At 49.4% G+C, this 24445-nt stretch overlaps 2 protein-coding genes and 1 long non-coding RNA gene across 6 annotated transcripts in view; 2 read left to right on the forward strand and 1 right to left on the reverse strand.

The window, feature by feature from the left end:
- SEC24C (SEC24 homolog C, COPII coat complex component) overlaps nucleotides 1-6359 on the reverse strand; it is a 28182-nt gene extending 21823 nt beyond the window's left edge. For both annotated transcript variants that reach the window (XM_007963016.3, XM_007963015.3), the window contains exons 1-3: nucleotides 6254-6359; nucleotides 3683-3882; nucleotides 128-263 (exon numbers count right to left, since the gene is read on the reverse strand). In XM_007963016.3, coding sequence (XP_007961207.1) covers nucleotides 128-263; nucleotides 3683-3854 — 308 coding nt within the window. In that variant the 5' untranslated portion in view covers nucleotides 3855-3882; nucleotides 6254-6359. The remainder of the gene's footprint in view (nucleotides 1-127; nucleotides 264-3682; nucleotides 3883-6253) is intronic.
- Nucleotides 6360-6367: 8 nt separating this feature from the next.
- LOC119627917 (uncharacterized) lies at nucleotides 6368-7737 on the forward strand. Its single transcript, XR_005244125.2, has 2 exons — nucleotides 6368-6466; nucleotides 7490-7737. It is a non-coding gene; the product is annotated as an uncharacterized lncRNA (long non-coding RNA).
- Nucleotides 7738-11723: 3986 nt separating this feature from the next.
- SYNPO2L (synaptopodin 2 like) lies at nucleotides 11724-24302 on the forward strand. 3 transcript variants are annotated; one of them, XM_007963027.3, is made up of 4 exons: nucleotides 11724-13690; nucleotides 15238-15389; nucleotides 15840-16354; nucleotides 20884-24302. In XM_007963027.3, the coding sequence occupies exons 1-4, from the start codon at nucleotides 13586-13588 to the stop codon at nucleotides 23049-23051; spliced, it is 2940 nt and encodes a 979-aa protein (XP_007961218.3). In that variant the 5' UTR covers nucleotides 11724-13585; the 3' UTR covers nucleotides 23052-24302. The 3 variants fall into 3 exon arrangements, 2 of the variants coding, with proteins under 2 accessions (XP_007961218.3, XP_007961217.3); XM_007963026.3 differs by lacking the exons at nucleotides 11724-13690; nucleotides 15238-15389; nucleotides 15840-16354 and adding an exon at nucleotides 18403-18877; XR_012093982.1 differs by lacking the exons at nucleotides 11724-13690; nucleotides 15238-15389; nucleotides 15840-16354 and adding an exon at nucleotides 19636-19953 and having other exon boundaries at nucleotides 20884-20971.
- Nucleotides 24303-24445: the final 143 nt, after the last annotated feature.

Below are 24445 nucleotides of genomic sequence, written 5' to 3' on the forward strand. Positions count from 1 at the left end.
GCAGGCTGGCCTCGAACTCCTAACCTCAGGGATCCACCCACCTTGGCCTCCCAAAGTGCTGGGATTACAGGCATGAGCCACTGCACTCAGCCTCATCAGACCAATTTTAGATTGACCAAGTACCTACCTTTGCATCTGAACAGTGGAGCTTGGCCCATTCTGTACATCTCCTTGGCCAAACTGGCCATATGCAGCCTGGCCACAAGGAGCCTGTGCTATTGAGGCTGGAGGTGCCCCCGAGGAAGGTGAGGCTCTTGACATACCTGAGGGTAAAGGACAGAAACTAAGTGATTGGGAAATAACTTTCTCCTCCACCCTGAGCCAGGAATGCAAAGCAAGGATCAATAAACCCAGACCTTCACTGGCCCAATACCACAGTTTAGGCAGCGAAAAGGACACGACCAGCATACAACTCTAGCTACAGCAGTATTCTAAACACAGATTCCCAACACGGGGCCTACACTCTCCTAGACAAGCATACTAGGGGTGAAGCTGTAGCCAGAGACACAAGAATGTAGGGCCTTCCTTTGATCACCATACTCTCAGTCAATCCAAGACTGCCTAATATTCTTACCCTAGACAACAAGTCAACTCTTCTAAGGAAAAGATCTTACTCCAGAACTCAGAAACCTGGAGCATATATGAAAAAGGAGACTCAGAAGATGACCAAGTAATATACTGAACTAGGCTACAAGGAAAGACACTTCTTGGGGAGATTATTCTGCCACCTTCTTCATTCATTCTGCTTATACTAACTATATCCTTTCATCCACTTCTAAGTGTGAAAACTTCAAACAGCACGTGATTCAGGAACGTGTTCCTATAGGTCGGAGACCTTGTTTCTGCCCAACAGTTCAATATGGACAGCTGGGCTGTCCTCCCGTTAGCACTGCCACCTATGTCCTCACAAAAGCTGTACTCCATCCTTCCTATTCCTTAGAACCACCATCAAAGCTACTTTCACTACTCTTAGCCATTCTTCACACATGAAGTTCAGGGAGAAAGCAATTAGTTACTTGGCACATCACTTTTGAAATGTGGATGACCAGGTCGGGCGCGGTGGCTCACGCCTGTAATCCCAGCACTTTGGGAGGCCGAGACGGGCGGATCACGAGGTCAGGAGATCGAGACCATCCTGGCTAACACGGTGAAACCCCGTCTCTACTAAAAATACAAAAAACTAGCCGGGCGTGATGGCGGGCGCCTGTAGTCCCAGCTACTCGGGAGGCTGGGGCAGGAGAATGGCATGAACCTGGGAGGCGGAGCTTGCAGTGAGCTGAGATCCGGCCACTGCACTCCAGCCTGGGCGACAGAGCGAGACTCTGCCTCAAAAAAAAAAAAAAAGAAATGTGGATGACCTCTGTTCAAAGAATTGTTTTTCTTTTGCTCTGCCCTCAGTAGAGACTAGACATTATAGAACCTGCCTAAAGGAACATGATTAACCTAAACTTGCTCACCAACCATGACAGAATCAGGTATGTTTTCCTCTAACAAAGCTTTCTCGTGAGAGAATGCCAAACTCCAGGACTTGACAAAGTAGAGGTGGACTCTGTTCAGCCAAAGTCTCAGCTTAGAATTAAGGTTCTTCCAAAGATTTGAGGCCTAATCTAATCACAGTTTTTTTTTTCCCCACAGTTATAATTAAAATCGTCATACTTCATTATTTCCCAAATCTTACTCGTATCTCTTTGTTGCCTTCTTTTTTCCATATCCCTTTATGAAAGCATAAAGAATTTGGCATACCCTAAATCATCAGCTAGCCTAGGCAAAGATTTACTGTTAACCACTTCCAAAAAGCCCCTGTGGAGAATCTGTAGAGCACTAGCTGCTCTTCTTGAAAAAGTAAGGTAAGGCCGGACGTGGTGGCTCATGCCTGTAATCCCGCCACTTAGGGAGGCCAAGGCGGGTGGATCACGAGGTCAGGAGTTCAAGACCAGCCTGGTCAACATGGTGAAACCCTGTCTCTACTAAAAATACAAAAATTAGCCAGGCTTGGTGGCATGTGCCTGTAATCCTGGCTACTCGGGAGGCTGAGGCAGGAGAACTGCTTGAACCCAGGAGGCGGAGGTTGCGGCGAGCCAAGATCATGCCACTGCACTCCAGCCTGGGCGACAGAGTAAGACTGTCTCAAAAAAGAAAAAAAAAAAAAAAAAGAAAGAAAAAGTAAGGTAAAAACCGAACACTCAACCTAAAGCAGCATCGGATTAGTATTCTCTTATTACCATGATATTACAGAGCATCTAAGAAGCAAAGGAAACTCAAGCAAAGGAAAAGGACTGGTATCAGAAGAAAGATATGAGAGGCACCAAAAGTCAGGCACACAAATATCACACTTTTCATCCCCATAAACTACACTGTCCCAGGCTAATTTATATATAAGAATCATCAGTCCAACAAAAGGCATTCAACATATATGAGGAATAAATGATTTCAAGGAGACTACAAGTCAACAGGAAATATTCGGTCCTGGTCACAGGATCTAGAGGGGCATGGACCACAACCCTTCCATTTAGCTCTGAACAATGTGACCAGGTGATACCCACAGTAAATGAGCTGTCAGTGAACCTGGGAGATGTGTTCCCACTAGATGGCTTAAGGCAAAAACAAAGTACCTTACCTAAAAACACGGAAGACAGCTGGGCGCAGTGGCTTACGTTTGTAATCCTAGCACTTTGGGAGGCCAAGGCAGGTGGATCACCTGAGGTCAGGAGTTCAAGACCAGCCTGGCCAACATGGCGAAATCCCATCTCTACTAAAAATACAAACAATTAGCCGGGCGTGGTGGCACATGCCTGTAATTCCACTTGAGGTTGGGAGTTCAAGACCAGCCTGAACAACATGGAGAAACTCCATCTCTACTAAAGATACAAAATTAGCTGGGCGTGGTGGCGCATACCTGTAATCCCAGCTACTCGGGAGGCTGAGGCAGGAGAATCACTTGAACCCAGGAGGCGGAGGTTGCAGTGAGCCATGATCGTGCCACTGCACTCCAGACTGGGCAACAAGAGTGAAGCTCCGTCTCAAAAAAAAAAAAAAAAAAAAAACCGGCCAGGCACGGTAGCTCAAGCCTGTAATCCCATCACTTTGGGAGGCTGAGGCGGGCAGATCACAAGGTCAGGAGTCCAAGACTAGCCTGGCCAAGATGGTGAAACCCCATCTCTACTAAAAATACAAAACAGTTAGCTGGCGTGGTGGCAGGCGGCTATAATCCTAGCTACTCAGGAGGCTGAGGCAGAGAACTGCTTGAACCTGGGAGGCGGAGGTCGCAGTGAGCCAAGATGGTGCCACTGCACTCCAGACTGGGCGACAGAGTGAGACTCCGTCTCAAAATAAATACATAAATAAAATACAAAAATTAGCTGGGCGTGGTGGCACATGCCTGTAATCCCAGCTACTGGGGAGGCTGAAGCAGAAGAATTGCTTAAGCCCGGGGGGCAGAGGTTGCAGTGAGTTGAGATCGTGCCACTACACTCCAGCCTGGGTGACAGCAAGACTCTGTCTCAAAAATAATAATAATAATAAAAGGGAAGGGCGCCCACAGGGCTCTCAGCTACACAGGGCCAGATTTATGTTCCTCAATCCCAGTCACCCAAACTCCTCAGGTAGCTTAGCTAGAGCAATACAACCCAACCTGAAGACTCTGCTGATTTCCCTCCCTAGCTTCAAAGAAACAGAAACATACCTTGGGGGGGTGTTTGCTGATAGCCTGGTACTGGGCCATTGTAGGCTCCATAGGGAATGGTGGGGGCTGTGGACCCTGACTGCCCACCGTAGCTGGACTGATGATACCCTGGGTAGACGGGCTGGGGCTGCCCAAATGATGGCACAGGTGGAACTGACTGATTGACGTTCATTATGAAAGCATTCCCGGTTTGGTCTCACCTATTAGAGAGAGAGAAAAGAAATTAGTTAAAATGAACTTTCTAAAGAGAGCAACTATTCAGGGCAGGAAGTAGAGATAAAAAGAAATTGACCTCATCAGACAGTGATCAGTTTAATAATCCTCACACATCCACAGGATCTTAGTGATTTTCTGCCCCAGTCAGTATTCAGATTACCTTCTAAAAGCAAGGATTTTGTTACTCTGACCACCCACCCCTTGTCACTGTCTAAAGAATATAAATTTCAACTTCAGACAACAGACCCACTGAAATGGAGCAGCAGCCTCCATTCCCCAGTGGTATGATTTCTGGTGTCTAGTCACACAGAGTCTCGTGGCTGATGAACTACCTTGATGTTACAGGTAAAAGAAACAATGTTCCCACTTTCCATTCATTTACTCTAGCATCCATTCATTCAACAAACATCGAGTACCCTCTAGTGTGCCAAACAATTGATTTAAAATCAATCAGGCTAAAAGTCTAAAACAGATCCGCTAAAATCCTTCCCCCTCAATGACAAAATTTAGACTGATTTACAGAAATGACATTCTTTAGCTAAATTGCCATAATACAAATGATACTCCGACCCCAGTCTTTCCACCAAAAGAGTGTATGGACCTTAAAACTGAAGATTTTTTTTTTTTTTTTTGAAACAGAGTCTTGCTCTGTTGCCAGGCTGGAGTGTGCAGTGGTGGCACGATCTCAGCTCACTGCAATCTCCGCCTCCCAGGTTCAAGCGATTCTCCTGCCTCAGCCTCCCGAGTAGCTGGGATTACAGGCACGTGCCATCATGCCTGGCTAGTTTTTGTATTTTTAGTAGAGACTGCGTTTCACCCTGTTAGCCAGGCTGGTCTCGATCTCCTGACCTCGTGATCTGTCCACCTTGGCCTCCCAAAGTGCTGGGATTATAGGCGTGAGCCACTACACCCGGCCAAAACCGAAGCATTAAAATCAATAAATGCTGGCTGGGTGCAATGGCTCACGCCTATAATCCCAGCACTTTGGGAGGCCGAGGCAGGCAGATCACTTGAGGTCAGGAGTTCATGACCAGCCTAGCCAACATGGAGAAACCCAGTCTCTACTAAAAATACAAAAACTAGCTGGGCACGATGGCACGTGCCTGTAATCCAAGCTACTTGGGAGGCTGAGGCAGGAGAATCGCTTGAATCTGGGAGGCAGAGGTTGCAGTGAGCTGAGATCGTGACACTGCACTCCAGCCTGAACAACACAGCAAGACTCCCTTTCAAAAAAAAAGAATAATAATAAATAAATGTAAAGGACACCTGAAAACTCTAGCAAGGTAACAGATTAAAACCGAGTGCAGAACAGGCACCTTCTTCACATAATCTGACGAAACAGTTCAAGAATCAGGGGCAAAGTTAGATTTCATGGAAAAAATCATTCACCTCATCCCTCAAGCAGAAGACTATAAATATTCTAAATTTCAATGCACTTCTCCAACTCTCCTGTTTCTGCTCCCCTTACGATTGTTACGAATCTTGGCCACTATCTAAATTATTACAATCTTGCTCACCAACACAGGGATGAATTAGAGGGCCTTTTCTAGATAAGGTCTTTCCAAGAAAACTATCTCATCACATCTACTTTCAACAGCTGTATCATTCTAATTATCCTATAGACAGAAGAGGCCCAGGAAGCAGAAGCACTCAGAGTTGCTGCAGAGGGAACAATGGGCCTCTCCCCCTTTGCTAGAAGGGCCACCTTGACTATAGAAAATGAGCTGATCCTCGTCTAAAACTCTTTAAACTCAAAGTTATCTCAGTAGCTGTTCGTCCAAATCCTAAACCTTACACAGGTCACTAACACTAAGTTTAAAATATGTCCCCTCCCTTTAGCTTTCCAAAGTCGGGGGGAGGGGTAAAGAAAGGAGCTTCTTCTCCAGAAAATAATTCCCTCAAACACATTCAAGATCTTGGAGTCAGACTGAAGTCTCGACTCCATTCTGGGTGGACAGTCGAGGGTGACAACCCAAGGGGGCGGGGCAAGCTTCCTAGAACTCTGAAAGTAGTCAAGCTATGGAGCCTCGGAGAGCCGAGGATCAAGACTGAGAAGCCAAGTCAGCTTCTAAGGCCACGATAAGAGAGGCGGCTGCTCTGTTAAGCACAGAGCCCAAGCGTCTTGCACCTTTTAACAGGCTCGGGGCAGGAAGCAGGAGCCGGAATCTGGGCCGGGAGACGAAGGGAGGGTCTAGGACCTGCTCCTGGATAGTGGATGCGTGAGGTGAGGGTCTCTTCCCAGGCCCCGCCCCCAGGCTCCTCCCTTCTTTCTGAAACCGGACCCCAATCTGGCCAGTAATACCCTGACCTCTCCTTCGCTTTCCTACCCACCAACCTCCCGATGCCACTCCTCACCCGGCTCCAGATCCAGGTTAGACTTCGTTCCTAACGTCAAGGCTCCCAGGCTTCACTTCCGGTTCCGAGGGGGTCGTCGCGTCACCCCCGGAAGTTCCTCCTCCACGCTTTAGGGCCGGGCCACTCCTTCTGCCACGTCTGCATTTCGGGAACCGCGCCTGCGCCACTTTCATCTTCCTATCATGGCCGCCGCCTGGGCGCCTCTGCTGAGTCGTATGTATTTCCCTCCTGAGTTTTTTTTTCAGATGTTCCGGTCACTTTATGGCCTCACCAACAGAGATGAGATTAAAAACAATTTGTCAAACTATCTTTAATAATGCCCCATCACTCTGCCTGTGACATATTAGTGACCTCTGAGCTAGAGGCTTGTAGTCACTTCCTGCTGACCCCTGACCCCGTTGATTTCCGTCCGCTGGGTTGATCTCACCCGTGGCCTTTGCTGGTCATGAGATTTGCGGAACGTGTGGTGGTGGTAAAGGGCCACAACTGTTGTCAACGTGCATGTAGGGGTCTGAGGTCTGGCTCTACAGTTTGTAAAATGGAAATAATAATGCTCGTGTAAGAACTTGAGAGGATGAAATTAGGCCACGTAGGCCGCTTGGCATCGTAGTAAGCACTGAGTAAAGGTCATTTGTTATTAACCATTTTTATACAGCGCCTTCGTTTAGGTGCAGAGCTTTATCAGAGCCAAAAGATCTCTGCTCTCTGTTGGAAGAGTTACAATTCTTGCAGTAATTATTACCTCGTTTAATGGCGAAGTAATTATAGCTAACAATGGTAGGATTGCTTTTTCGTATATATGACCTCATTTGAACTTTTCAGTACTATTTATTGATTTAGTAATTTTTCAAGCACTGCTGTTGAAACTGCCTTTGCAAAACTACAACTGAGGAAATTATGATAGTGGAAGAAATCAGACCTAACCGACTCCATCTTGCTTCTAACCTTTAAGCTGTCCTTATTCATTCCTGGGTGTAGTGGAACTAACTTTGGGGAGGAATTCAGTTTATGGTTTGACTCTGAAACAAGTTGATAATAGGCCCCTCCCGAAAAGACCCCCTTCTTGCCTGGGGACCAGTCTGCCTTGACAGAACTAACAAATTAGCTACAAGATTACAAATTACAGTTTAGGGGTCATGCAGCCTCTGGCTCCAAGAGTCTGAACTTCCCCAAATTGCTCTCAGGAATAACATCACTATTGTAAAACCTAAGATTAGTGCTTGAGATATTTTGCAGACCCTGCACTCGTTGGATCAGCTGACACCACCTAGACCGGTAACCTGGCTCAATCAGTTCTGCCATCCCACCCAGGAACAGAAAACAGCAAGAAAACCTCACTTCGACTCCCTATGATTCCATCTTCAACCTGACCAATCAGCACGCTGCATTCACAAGCTCCTACTCGCCAAATTATCTTTAAGAACTCTGATCCTCGAATGCCCAGGGAGACTAATTTGGTAATAATAAAACTGTGGTCTCCCACACAGCTGGCTCTGCGTGAATTACTCTTTGTCCATTGAAATTCCCTGGTCTTGATAAATCAGCTCTGTCGAGGCAGCAGGCAGGGTGAACCCACTGAGTGCTTACGTTGTGTGCCAAGCCATGTTCTTGGTTCTGGAAATAGAGCAGTGAACAAAAGTGTGTGTTCTCATATTATTGACAGTAAATATCAGTTATTCTGAGGCACAGAGTGGTTTATTCACTGAAAAATTTGCACTTTAGGCTGTGCTAGAAACTATATATTAGGCATTAAGCTACACTAAACAGGTAGATTGTTCCTGTCCTCTGTTGTTTTGAGACAGAGTCTTGCTCTCTCTCCAGGCTGGAGTGAGTGCAGTGGCCCAATCTTGGCTCACTGCAACCTCCGCCTCCTAGGTTCAAGTGATTCTCATGCCTCAGCCTCCCGAGTAGCTGGGATTACAGACACGCACCACCACCCCAGCTAATTTTTGTATTTTTAGTATAGACAGGGTTTCACCATGTTGGCCAGGATAGTCTTGATCTCCTGACCTCGTGATCCACCCCCCTTGGCCTCCCAAAGTGCTGGGATTACAGGCATGAGCCACTGCGCCCGGCCTGTTGGTTTGTTTTAGAGACAGTTTTGCTCTGTTGCTCAGGCTGGGCTCAAGTGGTCCTCCTACCTCAGCAGGAGTAGCTGGGTAGTTGAGTAGCTGGGGCTACAGGTATGTGCCACCACATCTGGCTAATTTTTTGTAGAGATTAGGTCTCCCTGCCGGGCGCGGTGGCTCAAGCCTGTAATCCCAGCACTTTGGGAGGCCAAGGCGGGTGGATCACAAGGTCAGGAGATCGAGACCATCCTGGCTAACATGGTGAAACCCCGTCTCTACTAAAAATACAAAAAACTAGCCGGGCGTGGTGGCAGGTGCCTGTAGTCCCAGCTACTCGGAGGCTGAGGCGGGAGAATGGCGTGAACCTGGGAGGCGGAGCTTGCAGTGAGCCGAGATCGCGCCACTGCACTCCGGCCTGGGCGACACAGCGAGACTCTGTCTCAAAAAAAAAAAAAAAAAAAAAAAAAAGGTTAGGTCTCCCTGTGTTGCCCAGGCTGGTCTCAAATTCCTCCCACCTTAGCCTTCCAAATTGCTGAGATTAAAGGTGTGAAGCCACCACACCTGACATCAGTTTTTAGTCAATGATTCTTGAAGTGTGATCCTCGGATCAGCAGTATCAGTATCACCTGGAAACTTGCTTGAAATGCAAATTTCAGACCCACTTTGTTTAGATAAGAGCCAGAAATTCTGGAGGTGGGGCCCAGCAAGCTATGGTTTAAGGCCCTCCAGGTGATTCCATTGCTGATTGAGAACCACTAGTCTAGATGAATAATTTGCGAAATTCAACTAACATGTGTTGAGCACCTGACCTAAACTGGGTCCTCTGCTAAGCATTTTCACATGATTCATCCCACTTAACTCATCAATATAGGAAAGTATCCTCTGTCTTGCTTAAGGTTGCACCCCTGGGACCGGGCATGGTGGCTCATGCCTGTAATCCCAGCACTTTGGGAGTCCGAGACAGACGGATCACCTGAAGTCAGGAGTTTGAGACCAGCCTGGCCAACCCTGTCTCTTCCAAAAATACAAAATAGTTGGATATGGTGGCACATGCCTATAATCCCGACTACTCAGGAGGCTGAGGCAGGAGAACCACTTGAACCCAGGGGACGGAGGTTGCAGTGAACCAAGATTGCACCACTGCTTTCCAGCCTGGGACACAGAGCAAGACTCTGTCTTAAAAAAAGGTTGCACCCCTAGTAAGTGGTAGATCCTAGCTTCAGTTTCTTTCTTCCCCCTCCCCCCACCTGTTTTTTTTCTATTTGAGACAGGGTCTCTGTCACCCAGGCTGGAGTGCAGTGGCATGATCTTCAACCTCTGCCTCCCAGGCTCAAGTGATCCTCCCTGCTCAGCGTCCCTAGTAGCTGGGACTACAGGCATGTGCCACCACACTTAGCTAGCTAAGTTTTGTATTTTTTGTAGAGACAAGGTGTCACCATGTTACCCAGGCTGGTCTCAAACTCCTGGGCTCAAGCGATCTGCCCGCCTTGGCCTTCCAAAGTGCTAGGATTGCAGGCATAAGCCACCATGCCCAGCTCGGTACCATAGTTTCTTGAGGATAGAGACTAATGTGTTGCAATTTATTGGTTTCTATATCTGCACTCAGTGGTTCTCAACCTTGGTTGCATATTAGAATCATCTATGGTGCTTTTTATTTTTATTTTCATTTTTGAGACAGAGTTTCGCTCTTGTTGCCCAGGCTGGAGTGCAATGGTGTGATCTCAGCTCACTGCAACCTCTCCCTCACGTGTTCAAGCGATTCTCCAGCCTCCCAAGTATCTGGGATTACAGGCATGTGCCACCGTGCCTGGCTAATTTTTGTATTTTGAGTACAGATGGAGTTTCACCTTGTTGGCCAGGTTGGTCTCAAACTCCTGACCTCAGGTGATCCACCTGCCTCAGCCTCCCAAAGTGCTAGGATTACAGGTGTGAGCCACTGCACTCGGCCTTGTGGTGCTTTTTAAAATGCCACTACCAGGTACTAGACCAATAAAATCTGTCCCTAAGGATGTGTGTGTGTGTGTAAAACTTCATTGCATCATCATTTAATCCTATATGCTGATATGCTGTCTTTTCTTAGGGACTCAGTAGCTGTAAAAGTTTTCTAGGTGATTTTAATATGCACTGAAGGTTAACTGAAATCCATTGGTATAGCACAATGGCTGACATGTAGCTAACACTCAGTAAATGTGTGAATAGTGAATGAATAGAGAATGAATAGATATTTAAATCCTCTTTTTTTTTTTTTTTTGAGATGGGAGTTTCGCTCTTGTTGCTCAGGCTGGAGTGCAATGGCCCAATCTTGGCTCATCACAACCTCTGCCTCCCAGGTTCAAGCGATTTTCCTGCCTCAGCTTCCCAAGTAGCTGGGATAACAGGCATGTGCCACCATGCCTGGCTAATTTTTGTATTTTTAGTAGAGACGGGGTTTCTCCATGGTCATCAGGCTGGTCTCAAACTCCCAACCTCAGGTGATCCGCCCCCCTTGGCCTCCCAACATGCTGGGATTACAGGCATAAGTCACCGAGCCTGGCCTAGATCCTCTTTTTACTGATGAGGCCAAGTGACTGCCCTGCCTGAGATCACACAGCTACTAAGTGATGGAAGAAGAACCCAACTTCAAGCTGGGCATGGTGGCTCATGCCTGTAATCCCAGCACTTTGGGATACCGAGGCGGGCAGATCACCTGAGGTCGGGAGTTCGAGACCAGCCTGATCAACATGGAGAAAACCCGTCTCTACTAAAAATACAAAAATTAGCTAGGCGTGGTAGCGGGTGCCTGTAGTGTCAACTACTTGGGAGGCTGAGACAGGAGAATCGCTTGAACCTGGGAGGTGGAGGTAGCAGTGAGCTGAGACCTCACCATTGCACTCCAGTGTGGGCAACAAGAGCGAAACTCTGTTTAAAAAAAAAAAAAAGGCCAGGCACAGTGGCTTACACCTGTAATCCCCAGCACTTTGGGAAGCCGAGGTGGTTGGATCACGAGATCAGGGGTTCGAGACCAGCCTGGCTAACATGGTGAAACCCCGTCTCTACTAAAAATACAACAATTAGCTAGCTAAGTGTGGTGGCACATGCCTGTAGTCCCAGCTAGTCAGGAGGCTGAGGCAGGAGAATCATTTGAACCTGGGAAGCGGAGATTGCAGTGAGCCAAGATCTCCATTGCACTCCAGCCTGGGCGTCAGGGTGAGACTCCATCTCAAAAAAAAAAAACAAAAACAAAAACCCCAAGTTCATTTCTTCTGACACCAAAATCCCAATTTTCTTCTTGGAGATCTCTTTTTTCTTTCTTCCTTTTTTTTTTTTATTTTTCTTTTTTTTTTTTCTTTTCTTTTTTTTTTTTTTTTTTTTGAGACAGGGTCTCACTCTGTCACCCAGGCTAGAGTGCTAGAGTGCAGTGGCAGAATCATGACTCACTGCAGCTTCAACCTCCAGGGCTCAAGCAACCCTCCCATGTCAATCTCCCAAGTAGCTGGGACTACAGGAGCATGTGACCAGGCAGGCCTGGCTAAATTTTTTTGTAGAAACAGGGTCTCACCATGTTACCCAGGCTGGTCTTGAACTCCTGTGCTCAAGCGATCCACCTGCCTCAGCCTCTCAAAGTGTTGGGATTACAGGCATGAGCTACTGCACCCAGCCCAAGTGTTTCTAGGACACAGGCATATACCAAGGCAAACAGTATTTAGCATATACTAGGTGGGCAGCTATTTTATGAAACTCTGTAGCCTTTGATAATCACAGTTATAGCACCATAATATTGTGCCTTGTAACAGAGACATTCTTGTAATGGAAACCTAGAGACAAGTAGAGATTGTATTAACATGGTTTGGTATGTTTACGCACATCTACATACCTTTCCATGACCACGTATGTATTGCAATAGGTAATTTTTTTTATAGTTTTTTAATTCATTAATTTTTTTTTTTTTTGAGACGGAGTCTCGCTCTGTCACCCAGGAGTGCAGTGGCACGACATTGGCTCACCACAAGCTCCGCCTCCCGGGTTCACGCCATTCTCCTGCCTCTGCCTCCTGAGTAGCCGGGACTACAGGCACCTGCCACCACGCCCGGCTAAATTTTTTTTTTTTTTTTTTTTTTTTTTTTTTTTTGAGACGGAGTCTGGCTCTGTCGCCCGGGCTGGAGTGCAGTGGCCGGATCTCAGCTCACTGCAAGCTCCGCCTCCCGGGTTTACGCCATTCTCCTGCCTCAGCCTCCTGAGTAGCTGGGACTACAGGCGCCCGCCACCTCGCCCCGCTAGTTTTTTGTATTTTTTAGTAGAGACGGGGTTTCACCGTGTTAGCCAGGATGGTCTCTATCTTCTGACCTCGTGATCCGCCCGTCTCGGCCTCCCAAAGTGCTGGGATTACAGGCTTGAGCCACCGCGCTCGGCCTCCCGGCTGATTTTTTGTATTTTTAGTAGAGACAGGGTTTCACCGTGTTAGCCAGGATGGTCTTCATCTCCTGACCTCGTGATCCGCCCGCCTTGGCCTCCCAAAGTGCTTGGATTACAGGCGTGAGCCACCGCGCCCGGCCTATAGTTTTGTTTTGTTTTGTTTTGTTTTTAACATTTTTTAATAATAAAAAAATAGAGATGGGGCACGTCTCACCATGTTGCAAAGGCTGATCTCAAATTCCTGAACTCAAGAAATCCACCCACCTTGGCCTCCCAAAGTGCTAGGATTATAGGTGTGAGCCACCATGCCTGGCCCAGCATTTTAATTAACAGATAAATTTATATAGCGAGGGTGCATTCTTTCCTGGGATCTTGGAGCAAGCCCAGCCATTCTTTGCCGGCTACGGAATTGAAGCCCCTGCTGCTGCCATTTTGAAATGGTCTTTGGAGGAAAGCAGTTGAGATTAGCCCATGGTCCTATTAGAGAAGGCACAGTTCCTGAAAGGGTGTACATTGGTTATAGAGCCTAGAGAGTTTGTATTAGTCCTGAATAAAAGGCCCATGCAGGAGAATGGGGAACATGGAGGGCAGAAGTTTGTACTATAATTAGCTCTAGGACTAGCACAGATGGGGGAGGGAGGGGAGTACAAGCAGCATCTATTTTGAGCACATCTGCGATTGATGGGACACGTGTGCTGGACTGTAAGGATCCCAGGGCCAAGTTGCCTGCCTGTGGTGTGTGGTGTAGGGGGGAGGCCTGGGGCAGCAGGAGCAGGACAGCCGGACAGGAAGACCGGACGGGGTTCGAGGACTTCAACTTCTCTCCCTGAGACACTGTTCCAACTCCGGGGGCCATAGGCCAAGCTGAGTGATGGGTGCTGAGGAGGAGGTGCTGGTCACACTATCAGGGGGAGCCCCCTGGGGCTTCCGACTTCAGGGGGGGGCCGAGCAGAGGAAACCCTTACAGGTGTCTAAGGTAAGGGAGAGCCCCTGAAATGAGGCTTCAGGGAAAGGGAACCCAAGGGTTCCTGGGAAGAGATGTGTGGTGGCATATGGTGGGGTTTGGGGGGTGGGAGGCTGTGAAGATGGGGTGGGTAGTGGGCAGGGAAGCATGCTCAAGTCTCATAGTGGGAGTAGCATCTGACCACAGGCTTCTTGTGGGAGGTCTATTAGAAAACAGAATTCTTGGTTTTCAGGGAGCAGAGGAAAAAGAAAGACTCTGTTTCAGTTCCCTGCAGCACTGTGGTATCAGAGGCCCAGCTCTGATCATCCAGTGTTTGTTTTCTCGAGTATGTGCCTCTACTCCAAACTCCAGAAATACAGGGAAGGTTCTAATTTCTCTCTGACTAAACTGATATGTGATGAACTGAAACTGCCTCGCACAGCCTAGCCCAGCCCAGTCCTACCCTGGCTCACCCTGCTCTGCCCATGCCTTCAGTGCTCTTTCCCTAGGTCAGATCCTTTCTCTCACTAGGCAAGACTTTTTTAGGTGCTAGGAGGGTTATGGCAAGATCTGGCTTCACAGACGAAGTCATTACCCTTTTGGTTTCACCCCACAGGCTTAGTTTTCCGAACTGTAAAATGTGGGTAATAATAGTACTTGTACCTACTTCATGGAACCATTCTAAGGATTAAATGCAATAATACATGTAGCACAGTGCCCAACACTTAGTAAAAACTCAATAAATGGTAGCCACTACTACTATTATTACTTTGGCATACATACATTTGTGTGTACACATGGCACACATATACCCAAATAATCACAATCTCCCAGAATCCCACTGGACTCCCTCCAACCTGGAGTACTGTTCTAAAATCTTGACTGTGTAATGGCACCTGGGGTTCCAAGGCCTAGTAGAGAATTACCGGCCAATATAGATACTGCCTTTGAAGAAAAAGCTTATGGAGATAACCAACATTCCTTTTCGGTTTTTGTTTTGTTTTGTTTTGTTTTGTTTTCTCTTTGCCACAGTCTTACTCTATTGCCCAGGCTGGAGTGCAGTGATGTGATCTTGGCTCACTGCAACTTCTGCTTCCTGGGTTCTAGTGATTCTTCTGCCTCAGCCTCCCAAGTATCTGGGACTACATGTGCCCGCCACCACGGCCGGCTGATTTTTGTATTTTTAGTAGAGACAGGGTTTCACCCGTTGGCCAGGCTGGTCTTGAACTCCTGACCTCAAGTGATCCACCCGCCTAGGCCTCCCAAAGTGGCTTACAGGTGTGAGCCACTGCACCCAGCCAATAACCACCATTTCTAGTACCTACCCCATGTGGTTCTTCCCAAGCCTCTTTCATTCAGTGGTTACCCTATTTCCCACTATATGGTGTATTTCTTTCTTCAATCTGTATACTTTCTTCCCTCTAGACAGACCACTTCAACTGCAGCCACTTCCATGCATCTCCCCACCTTTCTTACCCTACAAAGTAAAATCCCCTCCTATGGGTCCTTCCTGTCTTTTCCTTTCATTCTATTCCCTTTGGAGCCCTCTCTTACCTACAGTGTCTCCTTCAACATCTCAGATTCGAAGACGGAGCCAGGCTGGCAGAGCAGGACTCCGAGAGAAGGACCAGCTCTTGGCAATCAATGGGGTCTCTTGCACCAACCTCTCCCATGCCAGTGCCATGAGCCTCATCGATGCCTCAGGAAATCAGCTTGTCCTCACTGTGCAGCGGTATGGACCTCCTTCCTCTTCTCTTCCCCTAATCCAGGACTCCCATTGTCTCAGCTCTGTGTCTCACTGGCCTGGCTTTAGCAACTAACAGGTACCTATTTCTGCTCGTGCATTTCTGCTGGAGTGTAGATGGTTTGTGTCTGCCTCCCAGAGGGCTTGAATGTATCTGCAATTAAGGGATGGGGATGTCAGTGGGTATTTGACTGATGGGCCTACTTCAACCCCTGGCCTGTCTCCTCATTACATCTTCCTCTAAGCCTATTTCCACTTACAGCCCTTTAAGCACATTTGCCTCCCAGTTTGTCTTCATATCTTCACTCTTCCCATCTCACCCATTCCAACTGTATGACAGCCTTCTCTTTCCCTTACCTCTTCCCTCTATCCCTTCCAGACCTCTCAAGCTGTCAGTACCTAGCCGATCTCTCAAGCTCTGTCATCTTTCCTATCCAGGGTAGCAGACGAAGGTCCTGTGCAATCTCCATCTCCCCATGAGCTTCAGGTGCTGTCACCCTTATCTCCACTGAGTCCTGAGCCCCCTGGTGCTCCAGTTCCTCAGCCTCTTCAGCCTGGGAGTCTTCGTTCACCTCCTGATAGTGAGGCTTACTACGGAGAGACTGACAGTGATGCTGATGGTCCTGCCACGCAGGAGAAGCCTCGCCGACCTCGCCGCCGAGGCCCCACAAGGCCCACCCCTCCGGGTGCCCCACCTGATGAGGTCTACCTGTCTGACAGCCCTGCAGAGCCAGTACCTACTATCCCTGGCCCTTCCAGCCAGGGTGACAGCCGTGTGAGCTCCCCGTCTTGGGAGGATGGGGCAGCCCTTCAGCCACCCCCAGCTGAGGCTCTGCTGTTACCCCATGGCCCCCTCCGGCCTGGTCCTCATCTCATCCCTATGGTGGGGCCTGTTCCCCACCCGGTGGCAGAAGATCTTACTACCACCTACACCCAGAAGGCCAAGCAAGCCAGTGAGTGCCTGAATCCCTTTTCCCCAGCCAGGATCCTTCAATCTGAGCCTTAAATCTACCCTTCTATAGCCATACATTCTCCCTACCTTGGGCCCCTTGGATAGTCTTGGGGACAGGAGGAGAAGAGTATGAGTAGAAGGGGAGCATAATTACTCTCATGACCCCCATTATTTTTGCTCTTTGAACCAATGTGGCAAAAGGGTAAGGTGATTCAGTTCAACCAAGGAACAGAGTAAGTAGGGAAATTGGAAAGGGACACAAATAGATGAAGGGTTTGGTGGTAACCAAATAACAGTTTGATAACTGTTATTGTGTGTCATGATGGGGTGAAAGCAGAGTACAGACACAAGACAGGGGAGTATTTAAAAGCAGGTTGAAGGCTGGGCAAGGTGGCTCATACCTGTAATCCCAGCACTCTGGGAGGCTGAGGTAGGAGGATAGCATGAATCCAAGAGTTTTTGGGAGTATGGCTCTTGTGCCTAGGCTGGAATGCAATGGCGTGATCTTGGCTCACTGCAACCTCCGCCTCCCAGGTTCAAGCAATTCTCCTGCCTCAGCCTCCCGAGTAGCTGGGGTTACAGGCACCTGCTCCCACACCTGGCTAATTTTTTGTATTTTTAGTAGAGATGGGGTTTTACCATATTGGTCAGGCTCGTCTCAAACTCCTGACCTCAGGTGATCTGCCTGCCTCGGCCTCCCAAAGTGCTGGGATTACAGGCGTGAGCCACCGCTCCTGGCAGAAGCCAGAAGTTTGAGACCAGTCTGGACAACATCGTGAGTCTTTGTCTCCACTAAAAATTTAAAAATTAGCCGAGCATGGTGGCACATGTCTATGGTCCCAGGTACTTGGGAGGCTGAGGCCGGAGGATTGCTTGAGCCTGGGAGGTTTAGGCTGCAATGAGCCATGTTTGCACCACTGCACTCCAGCATGAGCAACAGACCAAGACCCTGTCTTAAAAATAAATAAATAGGCCGGGCGCGGTGGCTCACGCCTGTAATCCCAGCACTTTGGGAGGCCGAGGCGGGCGGATCACAAGGTCAGGAGATCGAGACCATGGTGAAACCCCGTCTCTACTAAAAAATAGAAAAAAATTAGCCGGGTGCAGTGGCGGGCGCCTGTAGTCCCAGCTACTCGGGAGGCTGAGGTAGGAGAATGGCGTGAACCCGGGAGGCGGAGCTTGCAGTGAGCCGAGATTGTGCCACTGCACTCCAGCCTGGGTGACAGAGCGAGACTCCGTCTCAAATAAATAAATAAATAAATAAATAAATAAATAATAAAAATTAATAAATAAAAATGGGTCAAAGCTACAGGGTTTTTTTTTTTTTTCTTTTTCTTTTTTTTTTTCTTTTTGAGACAGAGTCTTGCACTGTCACCCGGACTGGAGTGCAATCTTGGCTCACTGCAACCTCTGCCTCCTGGGTTCAAGCGATTCTCCTGCCTCAGCCTCCCGAGTAGCTGGGATTAAAGGTGCCCGCCACCATGCCTGGCTAATTTTTTGTATTTTTAGTAGAGACAGGGTTTCACTATGTTGGCCAGGCTGGTCTCGAACTCCTGACCTCGTGATCCACCCGCCTCAGCCTCCCAAAGTGCTGGGATTACAGGCATGAGCCACCGCCCCGCCAAGGGGTTCTTTATAGTGTTAATTGCAGGTACCTTTGACATTTGCGAGTTCCGTTAGGATTCCTGGGGACTGAGAGGCTATGGGACGATCATGAGATCCCAGGGAAGTGGCAGAGGGAGGGAGCTTTGGCTTTGGCTCCTTATCTCAGTCAAGAATGTTGGCCTGGGCAGAAAAAGCCCATTCCACTTATCTCAGGCTCTTTGCTATTTTTGATGTGAGTGACAGAACAAGGTCTAAGGGTAAACTTTCTCCCTACTCTATGCCTCCTGTGCCTTTCCCACAGAGACCGTTCTTGTTACCTCCAAAATCTCAGGATTCCCCCTCTAGTTATATTTCTTTCCTCTCCTCCACCATTTTAATTCCTGATCCTTAGAACTTTGTATCTCTTAGTTTGGAGTGGAGGCTAAGGACATGAAAGTTGAGAGTCTGACATCCCTGAGTGTCCAATATCCTAGGAATTCCAGATGTGTGCCTAGGATTCCATGCTTTCCTCAATTCTCCACTTATCTCCCCCTCTCTTCCCATAATGCTGGATGAGACTGTAGCTACTGGCTCAGAGGTATTTTTAGTCAAGCAGACCTCATTGTCTGCTGGGGTGGGGTTGGGGGAAGGGAAAGCAGGTGCCCCCGTCCATCACACCAGCACTTGTGGGGCAGCCCAGAGAAGGGAGAGGGCCAGGTTCCAAAAATAGCACAGTGAGCTCATTCAGCTGCCAGCTCTGGGGACAAGACAAAGGGGCTTTAAAAGGCGTGGGGGGTGGCTCAAGCTGGTCCTGCTCCAGCCAACACCGCCTTTCTCAGCATGGAGACCTTTGAGCCCATCAGCCAAGAGCCCCTCAGCCAAGTCAGCTACGATAAAGCCCCAGACGCAGTTCCTGAGCTCCAAGACTCATTCTATGCAGGTACTACCCTCCCATATCTATGAGAGTCTGGGGCCTAGAATGGAGGGGAAGATGTCAACAGTTTAGGAAGGGCAGTCTTTGGGAAAGGTCTTACTCTCTTGTTCCTTCCTTTTTGCTGTCCTCTTCCTCCTTTTCTCAGGAGAGTTTCACTGACCCTTTCTCAGTGATGCTATGATCACATGTCAAAGGGGTTTGTGACCACAAGAGCTATAGAAAACTCATGGGAACAGACCGTGTATGAGTACATTATGAATACATGAAGGCATGTATGTGTGAGTCGTGGGACAAGATATGTGTGAACAAGAAAGTGTCCATATATATCAAGAAAGTATAGTGTCAAGAAGGCTTTAATAGTAATGGTTATAGTGGGCCTTCACACTGTGTTAAGTGCTAAATTTACTATATTATCTCAGTTAATCCTTATAGCAATCCTATGAGTTAGCCATTGTCTACCCTCATTTACAGATGAGGAAACCGAACTTTAATGAGGTGAGGTAACTCTCCCAAGAACCAAAACCCTGAACTGAACTCTGACTCCAGGGCCTGTTGTCTCATCCACAGCACTATTCTGAGGTATAAACGCTGGGATGAGAGGAATGACAAAAATGAAAAAAATTCCATCTACTTTCCACTCAAGGTACCACGCTCATTACAAAGGAGCTCATTACAAAGGAGCGTGGTACCTTGAGTGGAAAGTAGATGGAATTTCAATAATTTTTCAGGAGGAACTGGGGACCATGGACCAGAGAGTATCCATGTGCAAGGCGGGGTCCTCGCAGCAGGGCAGCCTCTCCCATTTCCTGGCCCCACCTACCCAGGCCCCACATGGCATGGAAAGCCCTGCCCTGGTTCCCTTTAGCACATAGTCCTTGTGTGCCTGGATGGCAGTGGCTGCCTGAGCTCTCTACATAGAGACAGTTCTGACCCCCAAAGAAGCCCACCCCACTACCATCCCCAGCTTGGGGGAAATAATATATTTAGCTGGTGACCTTGAGGCATCCTAAAGATTTGGAGTGTTGCCTTGGAGAACATTACCCTGACTTCTCCTGCATCTTGGATGGAGACTACCCCTGACTGTGAGTAGCAGAGGTGTGAAGCCCAGACGACTGCCTTGGCAGTTGGAAGGCCGAGATAAACTTTAGAATTCTGTCTACACTGTTAGTAACAGGGTTTCTGCAGGGAGGTCTCTGGGATGAAGGGCCACCTAGAGCATGTAGGTGTGTGAATGTATTTGAGTGATGGTGTTTTTACGTGGGCATGTGTATTTACATATATGTATGTGAATGGAGCTGTATGTAAGCTTGGGTATATGTGAATGAGAGAGAAAAGTAAATAGGAGAAAGTACGCCTACAGTTGACTTTCACTAGACGGCTATTCTTGTTGAAGTGTTGTGTGGTGGGAGTTATTTCTGTGAATGTGTATGATGTAGATTGCATGAGGGGGGTGGAATTGTGAATGAAGATCCTCATTGCTAAGGGTTCTTTGTGTCCATATCATAGGGGTAAGGGGTAGCGGAGAGGATGAGTCGTAAGCTTCATGAGAAGCCTCCTAACATGGTCCCTATGGTGGGTGGAAAGTGTTCCTTCTCATCTTTCCTCTCCGTGGGACCTGCTTCTCTCCCTGTCTGCCATGGAGAGTGACACATCTTTCTCCTCCCCTTCCCATTGCCAGTCAGGAATGGGAGGTAGGTGAGGAATGTGTGTGGGGTGGATAAGAGCACATCTCTTGGAAGATAGGAGCAGAATAGCAGTAAGATGGGATGGAAGGGCTGTGGTCAGAGCAGTGTCAGGGCAGTCAACTGGACTTTGCCTTATCTTTAACTGTCCTTGGTTTCACCTTTCACCCTCCACTCTGCCCCTAAGTCAGAGGACTTTGTCACAGGGGACTTTGTGGGTTGGGCCAGTGCAAGAGGGAGCTTGCTGGGATGGGAGGTGAAAGCCTTGGGGAACAGGACTAGAAGAGGCTGGGAAGACCCATTCACCATTTTACTTCTTGGCCTCCCCAGAACTGCAACGTGCAGAGAGCCTCCAAGAGAAAAGCATAAAAGAGGCCAAGACCAAATGCAGGACAATTGCATCCCTGCTCACTGCAGCCCCCAACCCCCACTCCAAAGGGGTGCTTATGTTTAAGAAACGGCGGCAGAGAGCCAAGAAGTACACTCTGGTGAGCTTCGGGGCTGCTGCTGGGACGGGCGCTGAGGAGGAGGAGGACGGCGTTCCCCCCACGAGTGAGTCGGAGCTGGACGAAGAAGCCTTCTCTGACGCCCGCAGCCTCACCAATCAATCTGACTGGGACAGTCCCTATCTGGACATGGAGCTTGCCAGGGCGGGCTCAAGAGCATCAGAGGGCCAGGGCTCTGGGCTGGCAAGGCAGCTGAGTGAGGTCTCTGGGCGAGGGGTGCAGCTCTTTGAACAGCAGCGCCAGCGCGCAGACTCCAGCACCCAGGAACTGGTGCGGGCCGAACCAGCAGCCATGCTGAACGGGGAGGGCCTGCAGTCACCACCTCGGGCCCAGAGTGCTCCCCCAGAGGCGGCTGTGCTCCCACCCAGCCCCTTCCCGGCCCCTGTAGCCAGCCCCAGACCCTTCCAACCAGGTGGTGGAGCCCCGACCCCAACTCCAAACATCTTTAACCGGTCAGCTAGGCCCTTTACCCCGGGCCTACAAGGGCAGCGGCCAACTACCACCTCGGTTATTTTCCGGCCTTTAGCCCCCAGGAGGGCCAACGACAGCCTGGGGGGCCTCAGCCCCGCCCCACCCCCCTTCTTGTCTTCTCCGCAGGGGCCCACCCTTCTGCCCAGCTTCACGTCAGGAGTTCTCAGTCACGCACCAGTCTCTGGTTCCCCCAGCGCCTCACGCTCCTCGGGCCCTGTAACAGCCACCAGTTCCCTGTACATCCCAGCCCCCAGTCGGCCTGTCACTCCAGGCGGAACCCCAGAGCCCCCCGCTCCTCCTAGCGCAGCTGCCATGACCTCCACAGCTTCTATCTTCCTATCTGCGCCTTTGCGACCCTCTGTGCGCCCAGAGATGCCTGCCCCAGGCCCAGGGGCTCCTGAGACCCCCAGCGCTCGGGAGCAGCGCATCTCTGTGCCAGCTGCCCGCACGGGTATCCTGCAGGAGGCCCGGCGCCGGGGGACCCGGAAGCAGATGTTCCGGCCGGGAAAGGAGGAGACGAAGAACTCGCCCAACCCCGAGCTGCTATCGCTGGTACAGAACCTGGATGAAAAGCCCCGGGCCGGGGGTGCAGAATCTGGTCCTGAGGAGGATGCTCTGAGCCTCGGGGCTGAAGCCTGCAACTTCATGCAGCCAGTAGGGGCCAGGAGTTACAAGACTCTGCCTCCCGTGACACCTAAGACCCCTCCTCCAATGGCTCCCAAGACCCCGCCCCCTATGACTCCTAAGACTCCACCCCCAGTGGCTCCTAAGCCCCCATCTCGAGGGCTCCTTGATGGGCTCATGAATGGGGCAGTCTCTTCAGCTGTAATCCCTGAGCCACCAAGGCTGCAGGGCAGGGGTGGGGAGCTGTTTGCTAAGCGGCAGAGCCGTGCGGACAGGTATGTGGTGGAAGGTACACCTGGTCCTGGTCTTGGCCCTCGGCCTAGAAGTCCTTCTCCTACCCCGTCTCTGCCCCCTTCCTGGAAATATTCACCCAACATCCGTGCCCCACCTCCTATTGCTTACAACCCACTGCTCTCTCCCTTTTTCCCCCAGGCAGCCCGAACTCTCCCTAAGGCCCAATCCCAGGGGCCTCGGGCAACACCCAAGCAGGGCATCAAGGCTCTAGATTTTATGCGGCATCAGCCCTATCAACTTAAAACTGCCATGTTCTGTTTTGATGAGGTTCCCCCAACTCCTGGCCCTACCGCCTCAGGGCCCCCCAAAACTGCCCGAGTCCAGGAGATTCGCCGGTTTTCCACTCCGGCGCCCCAGCCCACTGCAGAACCCCTGGTTCCCACTGTGCTTGCCCCGCGAGCAGCCACTACACTGGATGAGCCCATCTGGAGAACAGAGCTGGCCTCAGCCCCTGTTCCTAGCCCAGCCCCTCCTCCAGAGTCTCCCAGGGGCCTTGGGGCTTCTCCCAGCTCCTGTGGTTTCCAGGTAGCCAGGCCCCGATTCTCAGCCACCAGAACAGGATTGCAGGCTCATGTGTGGAGGCCTGGGGCAGGGCACCAGTGAGCAGGCACAGGTCCCAGGACCAAGGAGAGGTGGAACATCCAGTTCCTAAAGTTGCTTCTCCTACCCTATCCCACCCCCTGTCACTGGCATCTGGAAGCTAAATTGCCTCCTGCCAGAGATAGTTTCCAAGTTGATGTCCCCTTCCCCCACCTTCCTCCTCACTTTCTACCTCCCTGCCGCTTTCCAACCAACTATGTCTGCTTTGGTATCTTTGCCTCTCTGTGTCTCTGCATTTCCTTGCCTGGATCTCTGTCTTTATTTCCAGGCTTCTCCACCCGTATTCCTCCACAGATCTCTCTTCCTTGACGTTTGTGCTTTTCTCCGTGGGCCTCATTTTAATGTTCAGTGAGAAGTAAACAGAGCAGAAGTGACCACTGGGACCTTAAGCAAGAAGCTCACCACCAGGCACACAGCAAAGGGACTGAACTGACCGTTGTTTGCCCTAAGCCACCCTCACCCCCCACTCTGCTTTCCTAAGCTTGGCTGGCATATACCTAGGCCTGTGTGTGTGTGCGCGCACAGATGTGCTCTTCCGTCTGAGGCATGAGTAAGAGAGGAGGTCAAAATAAAGACCCAATCTGAGTCTTATTGTTGTACTGATAGAAGGGTCAGATGTCCCCACATGGAGTTGAGTGGGAGAAAGAGATTCACTAGAGAATAACTCCTTAGAGACCAATGTCTGTAGCAGGTGTCCAGCATCTTTTGAAAGTTATGGAGCATGAAAAGACTGAAGGGCCAGGAAAGTTTGCATGGGCTAAGTTATATCAGCTAGACCAGGAATAGAACAAATAATTCTATTCCTCAGGATTTCAGAAAGTTAGCAACTTGAGAGGCCAGTGCTGAGCAAACCAGTACCCAGGAAATGAAAAAAAAGAAAGAAAATTCCCTATGAGAATGAACAGATCATTGGCTTCATTGCCTTATGAGCTTGAGAGAAAGGAGAAGAGAGTCAGAGTGTGGAGAGTGAGGCTGAAACCAGAAGCATGGCAGAAATGAGTTTAAGTGATTGAGCCACAGACAGAAGTATGGTGAGGGACAATGCCATATTGGGAAAAAGTAAAGTTGGGTAACAAGAAACCAACTGTGTGAGAAGGGAATTGGAAACAAAATTTGAGGGAGAAGAATGTATTTGTTAGAATGGAAGGGGATAATGGCAGAAGGGAGGTGTGAGGGTGTGTGCTGAGTGTTGGAAGAACAGTTGGTGTCTGTGTGACTTTCCTTGAGTCTGTCCTTCAGTGTGTCTTCTACAGCTTGCCATGACTACCTGGGAAAGAGCAGAGAAACACCCAGAAACCTCTTTTCAGTACCACCCCATCCCTCAAAACCCCAGCTCTTGCTTCTTTTCAGCTTCAGGTCCTGATCTCCGATCTTAGAGGAGTGTGGACTCCCTTCTC

This window comes from Chlorocebus sabaeus, chromosome 9, assembly GCF_047675955.1.
Source record: "Chlorocebus sabaeus isolate Y175 chromosome 9, mChlSab1.0.hap1, whole genome shotgun sequence".
NCBI lineage: Eukaryota > Metazoa > Chordata > Mammalia > Primates > Cercopithecidae > Chlorocebus > Chlorocebus sabaeus.